The sequence below is a fragment of the Copadichromis virginalis genome, linkage group LG13 (genome assembly GCF_057382275.1).
Source record: "Copadichromis virginalis isolate Kocher_CV1m ecotype Utaka linkage group LG13, C_Virginalis_male_GT1.1, whole genome shotgun sequence".
Lineage (NCBI taxonomy): Eukaryota > Metazoa > Chordata > Actinopteri > Cichliformes > Cichlidae > Copadichromis > Copadichromis virginalis.
This window is the reverse complement of record NC_140630.1, coordinates 3892052-3910419: the sequence shown is the minus strand read 5'-3', so window position 1 is coordinate 3910419 and position 18368 is coordinate 3892052. Positions and strand designations below refer to the sequence as shown.

Genomic DNA, 18368 nt, shown 5'->3' with positions numbered 1-18368 from the left:
AGCTGACACTTATAACAATTTTCTCTTTTTAATTTATCAGCAATCTCACAAACGATTTTCTCTATTTTCCTCTCTCCAATGAACTCTGACTACATCAGTCCACCTCTCTGTGCTGCCATCAGTCACACTGATGTGGTGCTGACAGCTGCTGCAGTGCTGTCCATCCTGCAGCAGCACAGACATGCCAGCAGCTTGTCAATGCAACCTCTCTGCATGAAAACAGACAGAATCAAGTCCAGAAAAGGATGTAGCAGAAACAAACTAAACACCACAGTTTCTATGAAACAGCAGTGAAAGGGAGCACCAAACAATCCAACAATCCATATTTGAATCACAATCAGACAGTAGTTAAACAGCAACAGAACAAGAGTTCCTACAGTTCTCCGTTTTTCCTCTGTGGGCACTGAGGTAGCAGCACGCAGGGCTTTGATGGTTCCAGCTAAGCAGACGATGATCAGAGGAGCAGGGAGCAGAGCAAAAATAGGGGGGATTATAAACTCTTCAAAGACTGTGGCAGGAACTACAGTGATAATGCAAAAGGCCCAGACCAGAGCAGAGACCAGCAGAGAACGCTTTATTTGTCTGATGCAGGCCAGCAGTGGGCAGCCGATGAGGGAATATCTGCAACAGAAAACAGACGATTTCTCTAAATATCACAGAATATGCAGCCAGATATATGCAAGTACACAAAAACACAGTAATAAACACTGTTACCTTTCAGCAGCAAGGCACATTTGGAAGTAAACATTGGCCATCACACTGATGAAGTAAAAAGCAATGGCGATGTCATAATAGCATATTTCTGGTCTGGGCATCAAATAGACTCTTGCACAGAACTGGATTACGTTGGAGATGAGGAGGTTTGTGTAATAAATGATCTGGGCCCGATCTCTTCGCACCTGCAGAAATATTTATAAAAGTCAGAAAATACAAGAGAAGCATCTCATATTATCTCAAAGAAGTTTTGAACAAATACACAGTGATGTTAATAATAATAATGGATTGGATTTATACAGCGCTTTTCAAGGCACCCAAAGCGCTTTACAATGCCACTATTCATTCACTCTCGCATTCACACACTGGTGGAGGCAGCTACGGTTGTAGCCACAGCTGCCCTGGGGCAGACTGACAGAAGCGAGGCTGCCATATCGCACCATCGGCCCCTCTGGCCAACAACAGTAGACGGTAGTGTAAAGTGTCTTGCCCAAGGACACAACGACCAGGACAGAGAGCCCGGGGATCGAACCGGCAACCTTCCGGTTACAGATATGCTTCCCAACCCCCTGAGCCACGGTCGCCCCATAATATCAAAGGTATCAAAGGTTTTAGTGATTAAGTACATTTGACTTGCTGTTTATTTTCAATTCAATTCAATTTTATTTATATGGCGCCAAATTACAACAGCAGTCGCTTCAACGTGCTTTATATTGTACAGCGACAGTGGGAAGGAAAAGCTCCCTTTTAACAGGAAAGGCTCAGGCTCAGGGAGGGGCGGCCATCTGCTGCGACCGGTTGGGGTGAGAGAAGGAAAACAGGATAAAGACATGCTGTGGAAGAGAGACAGAGGTTAATAACAGATATGGTCCAATGCATCATGGGAATCCCCTGGCAGCCTACGTCTATTGCAGCATAACTAAGGGAGGATTCAGGGTCACCTGGTCCAGCCCTAACTATATGCTTTAGCAAAAAGGAAAGTTTGAGGCCTAATCTTGAAAGTAGAGATAGTGTCTGTCTCCCGAATCCAAACTGGAAGCTGGTTCCACAGAAGAGGGGCCTGAAAACTGAAGGCTCTGCCTCCCATTCTACTTTTAAATACTCTAGGAACAACAAGTAGGCCTGCAGAGCGAGAGCGAAGTGCTCTAATAGGGTGATATGGTACTACAAGGTCATTAAGATAAGATGGGGCCTGATTATTTAAGACCATGTATGTGAGGAGCAGGATTTTGAATTCAATTCTGGATTTAACAGGAAGCCAATGAAGGGAAGCCAAAACAGGAGAAATCTGCTCTCTCTTTCTAGTCCCTGTCAGTACTCTTGCTGCAGCATTTTGGATTAGCTGAAGGCTTTTCAGCGAGTTTTTAGGACTTCCTGATAATAATGAATTACAGTCGTCCAGCCTGGAAGTAATAAATGCATGAACTAGTTTTTCAGCATCACTAAGAGACAGGATATTTCTAACTTTAGAGATGTTGCACAAATGGAAGAAAGCAGTCTTACATATTTGTTTAATATGTGCATTGAAGGACATGACCTGGTCAAAAATTACTCCATATTTCTAAGATTTTCAGGGCCGAGTACAATAACCTCAGTTTGATCTGAATTAAGAAGCAGAAAGTTAGCGGCCATCCAGGTCTTTATGTCTTTAAGACATTCCTGCAGTTTAACTCATTGGTGTGTGTTATCTGGCTTCATGGACAGATAGAGCTGGGTGTCATTTGCATAGCACTGAAAATGTATGCTATGTCTTCTAATGATGCTGCCTAAGGGAAGCATGTATAATGTAAACAGAATTGATCCTAGCACTGAACCCTGTGGAACTCCATAATTAACCTCAGTGTGTGAAGAGGACGCTCCATTTACATGAACAAATTGTAGTCTATTAGATAGATATGATACAAACCACTGCAGTGCAGTACCTGTAATACCTACAGCATGTTCTAGTCCCTCTAATAGGATATTATGGTCGACAGTATTGAACGCTGCACATTCGACAAGGCTAAGCATCAGGCTTTCAAATGAATGAAAGTGGAGGGGTTTGTGTGTCCCAGGGATCCCAGGGGCTATGTTGTCTGGGGGCTTTTGCCCCCTGGTAGGGTCTCCCATAGCAAATTGGTCCTGGGTGAGGGACCAGATAAAGAGCTATTCCCATGACCCCCATGAAAAGACCATCAAGAGAACAGTTCACCCTGCCCTGGATAGGGTTACCGGGGCCCTGCCCTGGAGCCAGGCCCGGGGAGGGTGCCCGAGGGCGAGCGTCTGGTGGCTGGGCCTTAGTCCATGGGGCCCGGCCGGGCACAGCCCAAAAAAGGGACATGGGCCCATCTTCCTGCAGGCCCACCACCCACAGGAGCCACCGTAGGGGTCAGGTGCAGTGTGAGTAGGGCCTGGCGGAGCAATTTCCGGCTACCAAGACTGGCAATTGGGATATGGAATTTCTCCTCTCTGGTGGGGAAGGACCCTGAGCTAGTGCGTGAGGTCGATAGGTACCGGCTAGATATAGTCGGGCTCACCTCAACGCATGGCCTGGGCTCTGGAACCAGTCTCCTGGAGAGGGGCTGGACTCTGTCTCAGTCTGGAGTTGCCCCTAGTGAGAGGCATTGGGCTGGGGTAGGTATCTTGGTATCCCCTCGGCTTGCTGCTGGGATGTTGGGGTTTCCCAGTGGACGAGAGAGTTTGTTCCCTTTGCCTTTGGGTCAGTGAACGGGTCCTGACTGTCATCTGTACTTATACACCGAGTGGCAGTTCAGAGTACCCAGCCTTCTTGGAGTCCCTGGGTGGGGCACTGAAGGGTGCTCCCCCTGGGGACTCTGTTGTCCTACTAGGAGACTTCAATGCTCATGTGGGCAACAACAGTGAGACCTGGAAGGGTGTGATTGGGAGGAATGACCACCCGGATCTGATAGGTACCGACAGGCCAAGCGAAATGCGGCACGGGCGGTGGCGGAAGCAAAAACTCGGGTGTGGGAAGAGTTCGGAGAGGCCATGGAAAAAGACTTTTGGACTGCCTCGAAGAGACTGTCAGGCAACTCAGGAGGGGAAAGCGGTGTTCTACCTGAACTGTGTATAGTGCCGGTGGAGTGCTGCTGACTTTGACTGAGAAAATTGTCAGGCGGTGGAAGGAATACTTCGAGGATCTCCTCAATCCCACTGGCACGTCTTGTTGTTGTTGTTGCCTGGAGACCAGCGGCAGTACCCCTGGACTGGCAGACCGGGGTGGTGGTTCCCATTTTTAAGAAAGGGCACCGGATGGTGTGTTCCAACTACAGGGGAATCACACTCCCCAGCCTCCCTGGGAAAGTCTATGCCAGGGTGCTGGAGAGGAGTCAAGTTAGTCAAACCTTGGATACAGGAGGGACAATGCAGTTTTTGTCCTGGTCGTGGAACATTGGACCAGCTCTTTATCCTCTCGAGGATACTCGGGGGTGCATGGGAGTTTGCCCAACCAGGCTACATGTGCTTTGTGGACTTGGAGAAGGCATTCGACTGTGTCCCTCCTGTGGGGGTTGCTCCGGGAGTAAGGGGTGTCTGGCCCATTGCTACGGGCCATTCAGTCTGTCACGGTTCTGGGTCAGTTTGACCCAGTATTTTGAGTTGTCATGTTTTTGCAGGTTTAGTTTAGTTCCATGTGTCATTCTCTCTATGTCGAGTCTGCGTCTTAGTGTGATGGTTTCTTGTTCCTGTTTTATTGTGAAGGTCTGCGTCTCATGTGAGTGTGTTCAGTTTTACCTCTGTCTCGTCTTGTTGATTATTCCCAGCTGTGTCCACCACCTGTGTGTAATTCCCCTGTGTTTCTCTGTGTATTTAAGTCTGGATAGTCATATTTTGGGGGGTTTAATAAATTTTCTAGAAATGAGAGCTGCTCCATCCAAATTGGGATGGATGCCTTCTCCCCTTAACAAGACCAGGTTTCCCTCAGAAGGTTTGCCAATTATCTATGAACACCACATCGTTTATCCCAGGTCGTTGACTCAGTGTTTTTAAGTTTCAAGTCTTTTTACTCTATTTTCCTTTATTTTTCCAGGTCTGGTATCTTAGTTTAATCTTTTCCTGGTTTCATTTTGTTCCTTGAGACCCTTTATTATTCTAACATCCCTTGTGTTTCCCTGTCTGTCATTTAGTCTCATCTGTATTTGGTCTCTCTTTGTTCCCCTATGTGGTTCCTCAGGTCAGTCGTGTCTCCATGTTTTATTTTCCCTTTTGTCCTTATCAGGTTTGTCTCAGTGTTAATTTCCTGTCTCAGTCTCTCTTTGTCTCATCCCCCCTCATTCCTTCGAGCTGTGCATCCAGTGAGTTCTGTGTTATTTACCAGTGAAAGAGTTTTTAGTTGATGTCCAGCCTACTTTCCTTGTTCTGCACCTTGATTCTCATTAAACCAGCTATTAAGCTGTTTCTGAGTTTACTAGTCCTGCATGTTGGGTCTTAACCTGCCTGCTACACGGCTGCATACTGTGTTTGTTCACCTCTTTATTTATTGTAAGTTATAGAGCAACAGGAATGTCATATCTAAAATCAAAATAATGATCAAAATCATCAAAATAGTCAAAATAATGATTAAATGTCTGCAGCACTCCAAATGTGTTCAGATGACTCTTCATATCATTCACAGTCAGACTGATATAAAAGTGATTAATGATAGTCAAAATTTACATACCACACAACAGATGACAATTATGGTCAAAAGCGGGAAGACGAAGATGTTACTGAAAATCACAAAAGTGAAAAACTCCATCTCTGGTTTCTCTCTGTGTGACGGAGCTGCTGAAATAAATTCGTTCACTTTTTCTGCAGTAAAGAAAAACAGTTGTTGAATATGCAGCATGTTAACATTGCTCTCATATCAGTTTGAAATTAAAGATGAAAACAAGGCTGAAGATAAAACGTTTGCTGAACTGAATTATTTAACAATATTGTGGCATCAGAAATGTAACCTAAAAGTGCATCACAGCGCATTTCAAAGCCAACTCGGTAGAACTCAAATACATTTTTTCAGAAAAAGGATGATTTTATTGAAATGCACATGTTCATTTCCATCTCCCAGACAATATAAAATTATTTTTGAATGCAGAATTTGGTACTTAAAACAATCAGCATTGCTGCTACGAAAACCTCTCACTGCGTATCGCCAATACACAAACTGTTTTTGGTGTAAATAAATGATGTAAATAAACACTGATTTTTGCATATAAATATCTTGTATTTTGACTACCTTAAAATTGAAAACATTCAAATGATGGGTGGAGAGCAAAGGACTGCAGTACTTTATTTACAATTTGTCATTGATGTAAATTATATTAACTTTTTGTAAAGTCAACAAGAGTTTGAACAGCAGCACAATCACATGAAATATTGAGTACTGACCTGAATGAAACACACCAGTATCTGGTTCTTATTCTAACATGATATAAGCTAACCAATGTAACCTTTTGTATTTACACACACACACACACACACACACACACACACACACACACACACACACACACACACACACACACACACACACACACACACACAGATCTTTGGTAGTTTTGAAACGATAACAGAAAAGCATTTCTGTAATTTCAGCAATAATATGATTTTAGTGAAAAAGGGGTTTAATTTAATTACTGATGTTTACCTGATAAAAAGCTAACTGTATGTCCATATACACTGTTGCATATATTAGATTCAACACTGGAATCTATCATCATCATCAGGGTCTTTCAGTTAAAAAAGTTAATACAGACATTTCCATTGGGTTTTCATTTATACAACATCCATGTCATTCATATAAAAGCACCTCAAACATTAAAAAAAAACCCCAAAGAAATCAGTAAAACTTCTTTGTGTAACTTCCTGTCTCATAATTCTGATTTGTGCACATGAACATGCAGTTTCCTTAAAACTGATCTCCTCCAAAAGATAATGTGAATGTGACTCACCTCAGGACGGCTTCCTGTTGAGATAGTTTGTAAAATCAGCAGTCTAACGTTTCGACAGAATCTGAACGGGGAAATTGTGGTACTTTATATACCCCACCCCTCACGCATGGGCACACAAACACACTATAAACAGAATAGTCAGTAGATTTCAGTGGAGCTCTATTTAGTTGTAGTTTTAAAAATGAACAGTTCACTTCTCTGGAAAATTGTCTTTTTATTTTAGAGAATTGTGAAGTGTTGAGTGGGCCTCTGTCTGCTGGACAACACAAACTGCTGTCCTGCTGCTAAAATCTGTCAAATAATATCATAACTCAGTGTTTTTGCATAAGACACTAACATTTTTCCAACACTTCAGGAGATGCTAATGCATAAATGACTTTCTTTGCCCTCTGAAGAACTTCCCTGTGCAGCTGAGGAGCTTTATGTGGTGAGAGGCAGATAGAAAATCTATCATGTGAAGCTGGGTCTGGTTAACATGTTGAGATTGTGAGCTGAAGAATTTCAAAGTATTAGCACAGCTCAATAAGTACAGCTCAACATTTCACATCATCTGCTGTTCACACATGATCTTTCAGGACTGTGATCAATAGTCATGCTGACAATAAGCAGGTTAACAGTTCACAGGGGCGCAGTCGCAAATGTCAAAGAAACCAGAAGCAGGCAGAAATCCACCATTCAAATCAATAACAAGCCTGAAAACCAGTCAGAGAGGCAAACAGAGCTGGTAACAAAATATATAAATAAATAACTGAATGAATGAAGTTTATCAATCTAAAATCTGTTTATTGAGAATGTTATTCAATGTTTATCCCAACTTTAATTAAAAAATACAGAAATCAGACAGTGTGAAAACAATAACTAGGACTTGAATATAAATACTGTATATCCAGTCATATATAATTTGGTACATTTTGATATATTTTTGTTGGTGCTGATTTCAAATCGTTTTACTCCCTTAAAGTTGCCGTTTTACTGTTTGTAGGAAGTGAGGAGCTCTGTGTGTGTTCTCATGCTCTCATTAATCAGGCATTTCAAACATGAGTTGTAGCTCAAGCTGTGCTGTTCATTGTCTCTGCACCTCCAGATGGTACCAGGTGATTGTAACATATTAGAAATACATTATGAACAAACACAATAATGCATTTGATGGTTTATTGAAATATGTTTGACATTATTATGACACCATGGTGCATCAACTTATTAGGAGGATGAAACAAAACTCTGTTGAATTAACTTGATGTTCTTCTTCTTCATGTAAAATAAATGTGACAAACTGAAAACCAGTTTGTGGACAATGAATCATAGATAATGAGTGAGAACTAACAGTAACTCATCTCGGTCCAGCAGATCTGCCTGAGAATTATTCTGCTCCAAGTGGGCTTAAGTATTGTTTTTCCCTCCCTCTGTCACCTGGGCGGAGTTCATTGTGGGTTCCCGCCTTTGCCAAACACACCTGAGAGATGGTGAACACCTGCGTCTCATTAACCAGCTTCTGCTTAAGGGAAGAAGCGAGACCGCTCTTTGCTGGATTGTTGCTTTAGTCGTGTCAGTGAAATCCTGGCTAGGACACTATAATTTCCTTGGTTTTTGCTTCTTGTGCTAACACGTTGTTTCCCTGTGTACAGACACCCTGGACCTGCTCTTGTTCCTTACGAAAAGTCCAGTGTGAGAGAGGCGTGAGACACTAATGAGACAGAAGAAAAGAGAGTGTTCACCCTCCTTTTCCCTGTGGATTCCCTGGAGACCTGATCCCTGCACCCTTGTTTATAGCACTTTTCCACTGTCACACATTTCACTTGTTGTTTTTGAATAAACCCCCATTCTTTCTTTGAGCGAAAGAGTCCTGCGCTTGAGTCCTCCAGTTACCATAGCAAATTAACTTTATGTTCTTCTTCTTCATGTAAAATAAATGTGACAAACTGAAAACCAGTTTGTGGATAATCATAATCATAAATAATGAATGAGAAGTGACAGCAGCTCATCTCAGGTTTTCTTTTATTACTTTTAAATTACTTTTAAAGACCCAAAACGTGCAAAGTTAACGAGTGCTTGATATACATGTCCAGGGCCAGGACTGTTCGCTCGCCCTTTTTTTCTCTGCACTGACAACACATAGTTTGGAGTAACTATGAATGGCCAAAACAGCTACTGCTATTGCTGTTATAGTTATCGGTGCCTTGCTTTTCTATGTTCATAACCCCCCCCACCCCCCCCCACCCCCACCCCCCCCACCCCACCCCAACACATCTCCCCTCTTCCCATTTTCTTCCTTTATGGGCTACATTTTCTCAACACCGCATTCTTTGCTAAACTCTTACTATGCCCTCAGTAAACGGACCACTGACCAGCACCACTTTGGTTAGCTAAATCTCTGGGGACTAAACCATCCAGTTAAACGCAACAAAATAGTCTCTCATCTCAATACATTGAAAAGTCGCATTGCTTATTTACAGGAAACCATCCTGATGAATAAGGATCAGTCTAGACTTCTTAGAGTCTAGACAATATTTTCACTCAGATTTCAATAGTAAAAGCAGAGGAGTGGTTATTCTAATACATAAAGATGTGCAGTATGGGGAGTCTAAAGCTCTTAGGGATAAGAATGGCCGCTGTATCATTACACAAGCCAGTCATTCTTGCTAATGTTTATGGTCCCAATTGGGATAATGTAGATTTCTATAGCAATCTTTTTTCCCTTCTACCAGATCTTGAGTCACACAATTTAATACTGTACATAACAGTGAAAAATATCAAGTCCATATGCCAGCCCAAGACATTCTTTCTCAATCTGAGCTTATTTGGTTTCAGCCTTAGTCATGGATCTAGAAGCATAAGCAACTGGTTTCCAGCTCCCCTCTTCAGCTTGAAGTAAAACAGCTCCAAGCCCATCCTTTGAGGCATCTGTTGAGATTTTCAGACTCTTATTTGGATCATAATATGCAAGCACTGGGCGCGTTGTCAGTGTGGTCTTTAAATCGTTCCATTCTTATTCATGCTTCGCTGTCCATTTAAATTCCATGGAATCACAAAGTAACTCCCGTAGTGCTGATGTTCTCACTGACAAGTTAGGTATGAATTTTCCAACAAAGTTGATCATTCCCATCACTCTGAGCACACCTCTCTTATCTGTCAGCCGTGGCATGGTTGCAATTGCTTTTATTTTTCTTTCATCTGGCTCAATACCTCCAGCAGAGAATGTGTCTCCCAAAAATGTTATTTCCTTTACACCAAAGTGACACTTGTCACGACTGAGCTTTAATCCATTCTCACTCACCCGTTGCAGCACCTTTAACGGTTTTTCATTATGTTCTTGTAGGGTGGAGCCCCAAATAACCACATCATCAACATAACAGCGAACACCTTGTAATCACCTGCTCCTCGTTGTCCAGTTGCTGCTTCTGCACAGCTGATGTGGTACACTCTTTCTACTAGATTTAATCTTTTGGATGTCACGCCACCCAGCAGCGATTCACGACCCTCTGGTACAACATTAAACAATACATCATAATCTTTGTGTTTTATTGACACTTTAAGTCTGCATTGACCACTGCTTTCAATATTCTTCCCATTGTAGTCTTTTAGAGGTACTCTTTTCTTTATTATTTTGGGCTTTGGTTTCATAGCATTGATCTCTGTCATGCTGATTAGGTTTACATGTATCAATCCTTAGTGTCACCAAAGTTTCTTGTATTGGGAGTGAAATACTCCACATGTCTTCATAATCTGAGCGTCTCTCGCTGTCTTCTGCTTCATTATGCTCAGTTTTTACATCCCCAAGTGACACTATGCCCACAAAGAAAGTCTCACTTAAGTCAGTCACTAAATGCACCGATTTGGGTTTGGTTTCAGACAGACATTGTATGGCAAAATGATTTTTTCCATTGCATTTTAAACATCTTTTGCCATAAGCAGGACACTGTCTAGGTTCATGTCTGGCACCACATCGCTTACAGGAGTACAGTGTATCCTCTTTGCTGGACTTTTGTGACATATTCTTCCTTAATTTCTTTTAACCACAGCTGTTTTTGCACTATCATGTACTGCAGTGACACTTGTCTCATTAAATGTCTTTGCATGCTGCAGGGCTAACTCACTTGCATGACACAGTCTTTCTGCTTCATCCAGAGTTAGTTGGGAATCTCTGAGCAGCCGTTCTCTAGTACCTTTATTATGGATCCCATACACAATTTGATCACAAACCATAGACTCTTTCAGCTCTCCAAACTCACACGACTGTGACTTTAGCTTCAAATCAGTCACAAAGCAATCAAAAGTCTCTTCTGGTTGCTGCATCCGAGATCAGAAAACATACCTTTCATATACTGTGTTCTTCTGTGGTGAACAGTGTGCATCAAACTTTTTAACCACTTTGTCGTACTTATTCCTGTCACCAATTTCCTCAAACTCAAACATGTTGAAGACTTCAGTGGCTTGAGGAACAGCTACCGTGAGCAGCAATGCAATTTTCCTGGCATCGGGTTTAGAGTCCAGTCCCATGGCAGCCATATATACATATAAACTGCTGCTTAAAACACCGCCAGTTGCTGGCCACATTCCCCCACCAGTTTCAGTCCTTCCGGTGGCTTCAAACTTTCCATCTCAAACAGAATTTTGAACGGCTATCACTTCCACTCTTTCACTTTTACTCCTGATACCATGTGTTGTCTTCGTAGCGCTTGACACAGCATCCACTTATGGTTCCACTTCTTGTGGCCGTGTCTTGATTTTCTCTACATGCATGGTTCCCACAGTAAAGCATAAAGGTGGAGGTGTGATGGTGTGGGGGTGTTTTGCAGGTGACACTGTTGGGGATTTACTCAAAACTGAAGGCACACTGAATCAGCATGACCACCAAAGCATCCTGCAGCGACGTCCCATCCCAACCAGTTTGCATTTAGTTGGACCATCATTTACTTTTCAACAGGACAATGACCCCAAACACACCTCCAGGCTGTGAAAGGGCTAAAGAAGACCAAGAAGGAGAGTGATGATGGAGTGCTGCACAAGGTGGCCTGGCCTCCACAGTCACCTGACCTAAACCCAATGGAGATGGTTTGGGATGAAATGGACCACAGAGTGAAGGCAAAAGAGCTCAGGTGGTAGAGCAGGTCATCTACTGATGGGAAGGTTGGTGATTCAATTCCTGGCTTCCTCTAGTTTGCATGCCAAATATTCTTGGGAAAGATACTAACCCCAAGTTGCTCTCCAGTGCATCCATCGGAGTATGTGTGTGAATGTTACTTAGAAAACACCTAGAAAAATGTGCATGGGTGAATGCACAAGTTGTGTAAAGTGCTTTGAGTGCTCAGACGAGTAGAAAAGCGCTGTACAAGAACCAGTCCATTTACCAAAAAAAATCAATTAAAATAAAAAAACATGCTGTATTTTAGCCTTACTGATTGATTAATGAATTGATTTTTCAGAGTGAAAACAAGGAACTTGTCTGTGGTACACTACATGCTCCACCCTATTTACACACACACACACATACACACGTTTTAACATCATAGTGAGAACATCTGATTGACACAGTTTTTCCCCGAGCTCCTTAACGTAACTAACTTTAAACCTAAATCTGCATTTTGAGCTGCAAAAGTCCCTTCAGATTTGTGCAGACTATGGTAAATACTTTGGTTGATCTGTTAGCCAGTGCCTATTTTAAAATTCTACTCAATGCTAGTTATTAATGTATTAATTTCACTTCATATCTCTGATAAGTGGCACTTTTATTTTAGGGATTCCTGCAGCCAGTCCTTAGCAGTGCCATGTCTTCCAGCACAACAGGAAACAATGACCCTGCGTAATTGCCATTTTTATTTTAACAGACTTTATTCAGTTCAGTTCTGTGTAAAAACTTGATAATAGGGCTTTGGAGCGTGATGTCACGGGGGTGGGCGTGGAAAGGATTTTGGCCCGATCCGCCATTTTGGGGGTCTAAGTAAGGAGTGAAAGCATAGCCATGGTTCGTACTTGCTGTGTGGTCGGCTGCAATCTTACGACCGGCACGGGAATAAGTTTCGATTGTCTTTTTATGCTTTCCCAACCTGGAAGCAACATGAAGGAGCTCATGTATCGGATATTACCAAACGAAGGCGCCTAGGCTGGATAGCAGCCGTGAGACGAGCTGATATCAAGTTCTGTTACGTCTCCAGATATCAGCTGGTGTGCTCAAGACATTTTCATTCCGGTAAGTTCTAAATATGTTCACATCACACTTTATAGCTGAATAATATCATCGTTGGTGGTCTCGGAAGTTATAGAAATTGCGATCAAACATAGAATGGAGTGACTTGATTGGTTGATGTAAAGACAATAAATGAAATGAGACAGGAAGGACACAAATTGGCGTTAATAATTTACCCGATTATCAATGTGTTAATTTACATGTACTTTACAATTATGGGCATATAATATGATAACGATATTTTAGCAGTTCAATGATAAATGTGTAACATTAATTATGGTGGGGGGTGGGAAATGGCTATTTCACTCGATGCACTCCAGCTGACTTACTTTGGTATGAATGACGACGTACTCAGAGTTTGGCGGCTTGAAAATAGCCAAATCTTGCACCCAGCCATTTGTAAATTGGATGTGCGCCTCCAGTGACTTGTAATTACGAAACTGGTTCGCTGTGTAAGCGCTTACTCCACAAACAAGATACGTGAAGATATCGGGGTAGGACAGTGGCGGTAAGTCGTCTGGGTCTTTACTCCACTGACGTATTTCATTTGGGTCCATATTTGCGATGCACTCTATTTTTTTTCAAGTACCGCTGCTTCGCCTCTGGACGCAATCGGTCTCTATACCGTCCGTTTTCTTTTGAGCTGCTTTTAAGCATCTTTCTTGTCGTCGTCGTTCCAACACAGTGTGTTTGTTTTGATTCGTAGACCCCGAAAATGGAGCTGCGCTCCCACAATGCATTGCGGCGTGACGTCAACTCCAAAGCCCTATTACACACAAACCTTGAATAATTTCCTTTACCCTTTTCAGAACTTGTCCCTGTAGTGCAGGTGTTTCAGACAGGAAGTTGGTTTAGTGTGTGAACAAAGATCTCTCATATTAGGTTTATTTACCCTGTGAAAAATTAGATGCAAACGTCAGTACAGACTATAGCTGCAATGTAATGTACATATGATATGTAATCAACATGTTGCATGAGCATTTAATGATTGTGTCTCTCAAGGAAAAATAGTGGGACATGTGTCTGGACAAGTTGATGACAAGAGTTAAGTTCAAATAGTCACATTTCCTTAGAATGTCCTCACTGACATAGATCATCACAGTACAATAAGTGAAAATAAGTCAGTTTGTCAGTTAACATATTCCATAAACCCATAGTTGAAGTCTCCATGAAAATAATTACTGACCCCTGAATTCTTGTGTAATGGTCATATTTGTTTAGCACACACACAGTAGACTGTGATGGTGAAGGTTTAAATGTAAGTACTTTACTCTAACAGGTCCTGCATGCTGAGAAACAAGCAGCAGTAACCACACGGGGAAACATCTGTGGCTGAAACAAGAATCAGTATATTAACTGTGGTGACTTTCAGGTTGCACATGGTAAGAAGACATCTTTACCATCATGTACATCCCCAACATTGACATCTGAGTGTAGGTAAGATAGAGGGGTTTTTTTGTTTGTTTTTTGTTTTGTTTTGTTTTGGTTTTTTTTGGGGGGGGGGGGGGGGTAATCCACAATGGGTTATTACTTTTTTACTTCACCAAGCTGTTCACATTTGCATGAATGCCAAAAAACAACAGAATGAGAAGAACAATGCAAAGTGTCTGAGATCAACTGCTTGTTGCCCATCTTCAGGATAGTGATGCTGCAGACTCATGTCAGCAGCATCAGCTGTCATAGCCGTCTGCATCTCTTTGTCCTTTGAATTTGTAATACTATCTATCAGAATAAAGCCACAATCAAAGTCCAGGATAAGTGTTTGAGGAAAGACAGGTGGGATTTGGGGGGTTATTAAATTAGGATTGATTATCGCACTGCAACAATACAATAATATCTTCTGCTCTGGAGAAAAAACAGTCTGGGATATAATTTATTCATGTTTTTAATCATAATTCATTATGCTTATGTAAAATACTTGCATTTGAACCTTTACCATTGTTTCCCAGTAAAGTGTGTCTTTGCTTGACAACAGTGAGCTTTACCCACAAGCTGAAAGGTGTCACAGTAACCACGGTGACCCATATTTCAACCACAAATGTTTTCCTGTGATGTTACTGTTGATCATTTCTCCTCATACAGGAAATGGTTGAGCAATTTTTCTTTGTCTTCATTTTGGATTTATAAATTCAGTTTCCACACACTGCAGTAGACTGGTGATCCTGTCCAGGGTTTAAAATTGATGTAAAATTTAAACACACACACATTTTGAGGCTAATATAGAAAACGGAAAAATAAGTAATAACTGTGGTTCGTTCTTCATTCACACGATGACCTTCAACCTTCCTGTCATGTTCGAGTCAAATCAGTGGGGCACCATTTGTAAACTGAATCATGCTGAAATTAACGCCAATATTTTTCCACATTTAACTTAAAACCTTACAAAAACATGTTTTTTTGAGTCATTTTTTACAACATTTAGTAAAATATTTATAACTTTTTATATTTAAAACACAATGTTAAATATTAAACGTTAAATGTTAAATCTAAATATTATATTTAAATCTAAATGTTAAATCCATTTAGCTAAAAACATGAGAAGAGCCGTTTTGTCGGCTAATCAACTGTTCAGCAGTAGAGCACCCTCAGCAGCTGCAGTCTCCACGTCGCAATTCCCGCAGCACAGCTGGCAGGCAAGAAGTGAAGCAGCTCATGGCGGCGGAAGTGACCATCAGGGAAGAGCAGACACAATCTGACCACTATCGGCACACATTAGCACCGGAGGGTTTCGTAAACCTTTTATTTTGGTATTTCTGTTGACCTGTACAATAAAAAATACATTTGCATGTTAGCTACATTTTTATTTTCCTGTAACATTTAGATTTAACATTTAACATTTACATTTAAATATAACATTTAGATTTAAATATAACATTTACATTTAACATTTAACATTTACATTTAAACATAACATTTAGATTTAAATATAACATTTACATTTAACATTTACATTTAAATATAATATTTAGATTTAACATTTAACATTTACATTTAAACATAACATTTAGATTTAAATATAACATTTACATTTAACATTTACATTTACATTTAAATATAATATTTAGATTTAACATTTAACATTTACATTTAAATATAATATTTAGATTTAACATTTAAAATTGTGTTTTAAATATAAAAAGTTACAAATATTTTACTAAATGTTGTAAAGAATGACTCAAAAAAACATGTTTTTGTAAGGTTTTGAGTTAAATATGGAAAAATGTTGCCGTTAATTTCAGCATGATTCAGTTTACAAATGGCACCCCTTACAAATCTGACCGATTTACAACTTAAAAGAGTCATAAATATTGAGTTTTACATCTGTTTGCTTCAACACCTTATGATATCCTCCACACTATGCACACATATAAAAGTGATGAGCACCACCTTTCACTGAATTTTGAGTGTTTTTATCAACCTTATGTGGTGTTCCTGGTCAGACTGCCATGGGAAATGAATGGGAATCAATATTAATATTAACAATAGTCCATATTAAACAGGTCAGATTAAGACTTCATCTTTAATTTGATGTCATTATGTCATGTTAATAGTTAAAATGTTGAAATTTAATCATTCTTATTAATAAGATGTATAAAGACCTGGAGAATTGTACATCTGTAGAAAGTCTTTAGAAGCAGAACAAGCTTGTTTTGTGCAAACATTGCAACAGTTAAAGTTTTACAGTCAAACTCCAGCATTCATTAATGTGAGATGAGTATCTTCCCGTCCACTTAGGCTTGCAAAAAAATGACTTCAATTTTGAATGATAAAAACTGATAAAGACTTCTTTACGTCAGATATGAGGAAGTCTCTGATTAGTTTTTGACTTCCTATCTTTAAAATGTGTTGCCATTTCAAACCCTATGTCTCCATCTAGTGACCAAAAAACTTTCTTTACATGGTCATACTCAATGAATAAGTGGCTGTAGCTTCACTAACATATCATTTGGATAACATGTGCATTTTAATTTGGTTTTTTAATTAAAAAACTAAATGTATGATATGATGATGGTACTTGGTCTTCGACCCAGCAGTCTGAGTTTTGTGTTGACTTTATTGTTTATTTTTTTGGATTTAAGAGAAGATTTATAATCTGTCTCTATTTTTAGTGTCGAGTATATTATTTTTTCATGCATCTGAGTTTATTTTTTCTGAATTCTAATATTGATCCTTTGTTCCTCATGATGTTAGTTTCAATGTCAATGTCCTGTTTCCCAATAATGTCCCTGATCATGTCTGTCTGTGTTCTGTCTCCATGGCTCTCTGCATTTGTAGTGCTATGTGTTTTTCTCAAATTATGTTCCCATGTTTATGTCTCTATGTTTTGCACCTTTGCTTTATCAGGTTGTCATGTCTCAATGTCTGTTTATCCCCAGTCCCAGTGTCAAGCCCTCATGTCTTAGTCTGAGTCTCAGTGAGTGTGTGTTACTTCCTGTTTTATGTTGATAGTCTGCCAAAGCTTTAATTTTTGCTTCCCTTGTCTCGTCAGTCAGATTGTGTTCAGCTGTGTCCCCCAAGTGTGTCCCCTCTCCCCTAATCTCCTGTGTATATATTGTCTGAGTCCCTCTGTGTCACATTGTCCCCACAACCTGTGTGTTCCCATGTAGTTTCTCAGTTTGTAGTTTCATTCTTTCTTAAATATTTGTGTGTTTGTGTCATCATGTACAGCAATAAACCTGCCTCCTTTTTTTATTCATCACATCTGCTGCAGCATCATAGCTGCAATGTTGTATCTGCAGCTACCTCTCCTGCAGTCTTCTCCAAACTGCAGCAACACAGAGATAACAGCAGCTTGTCGATGGAGCCTTTCCACATTAGAAATAAAACAGAATCAAATCCATGAAAGGACCGAGATCCAAATTGAAGATTTGAAGGTCAGGAAAATTAATGGGGTAATGAAGTGAAATTGTTACAATATAAAAGAAAATTATGGGAAGGAACATCAACCATTAAACAACAAGAGAACTAAGGTTTCTAAAATTGTGTTTTTCTTCAGTGGGCACTGAGATGGCAGCAGGTGATATCAAAGTGTGCTCGTAAATCTGCACAAACTGGTGTGTTTAGTCACCAGATGGTGGCATAAAGCTGCAAATGGCACTCTGTATTAAATATATATGCTAGAGGGTGTGTTAAGCAGCTGCGCTGGTTTTAGTCTTCAGTCATGTAATAAGTACATGGCTATGTACCTAAGTATTCACCATCACTGTCTGCGTGACATGTATTCATTAATGGCTTTCACTGATATTGATTTTTATTTTTCACTGATGCTGGAATTCATCTCTTTAGGCTTCAGTCACACAGTCCTAGAAACCGGTCAGTGACCAGAGATGGGCAGTAATGCATTACTGTAATCCGATTACTTTTTTCAACAAGTAAAGTAAGGGATTACTATTGCAAAAACGGTAATTAGATTCCCGTTACTTTCCTGTAGGAACGCTGCATTACTGCGTTACTCAAACCGTGATTTTTTTTTTGCGAGAATGTCTCACGACAGTGACGTAAGCGAGTGCGACGTTCGTGACAACAGCTGTGTGCAGATCAAC

The 18368-nt window shown here is 40.5% G+C and overlaps 1 protein-coding gene across 1 annotated transcript; it reads right to left on the bottom strand.

The window, feature by feature from the left end:
- LOC146695054 (uncharacterized) lies at positions 1 to 11147 on the bottom strand. Its single transcript, XM_085478507.1, has 3 exons — positions 10965 to 11147; positions 715 to 899; positions 1 to 621 (listed from the first exon to the last, which is right to left on the bottom strand). The coding sequence occupies exons 1-3, from the start codon at positions 11145 to 11147 to the stop codon at positions 123 to 125; spliced, it is 867 nt and encodes a 288-aa protein (XP_085334633.1). The 3' UTR covers positions 1 to 122.
- Between the last annotated feature and the right edge of the window lie 7221 nt (positions 11148 to 18368).

Excerpts from the sequence above, each read along its gene's own strand:
- LOC146695054 (XM_085478507.1), bottom strand. The coding sequence starts at position 11,147 with ATGGCTGCCATGGGACTGGACTCTAAACCCGATGCCAGGAAAATTGCA. Across the intron at positions 900-10,964 it reads GTTCACCACAGAAGAACACA|GTGCGAAGAGATCGGGCCCA; the intron begins GTATATGAAAGG and ends ATATTTCTGCAG. Across the intron at positions 622-714 it reads ATGTGCCTTGCTGCTGAAAG|ATATTCCCTCATCGGCTGCC; the intron begins GTAACAGTGTTT and ends TTTCTGTTGCAG.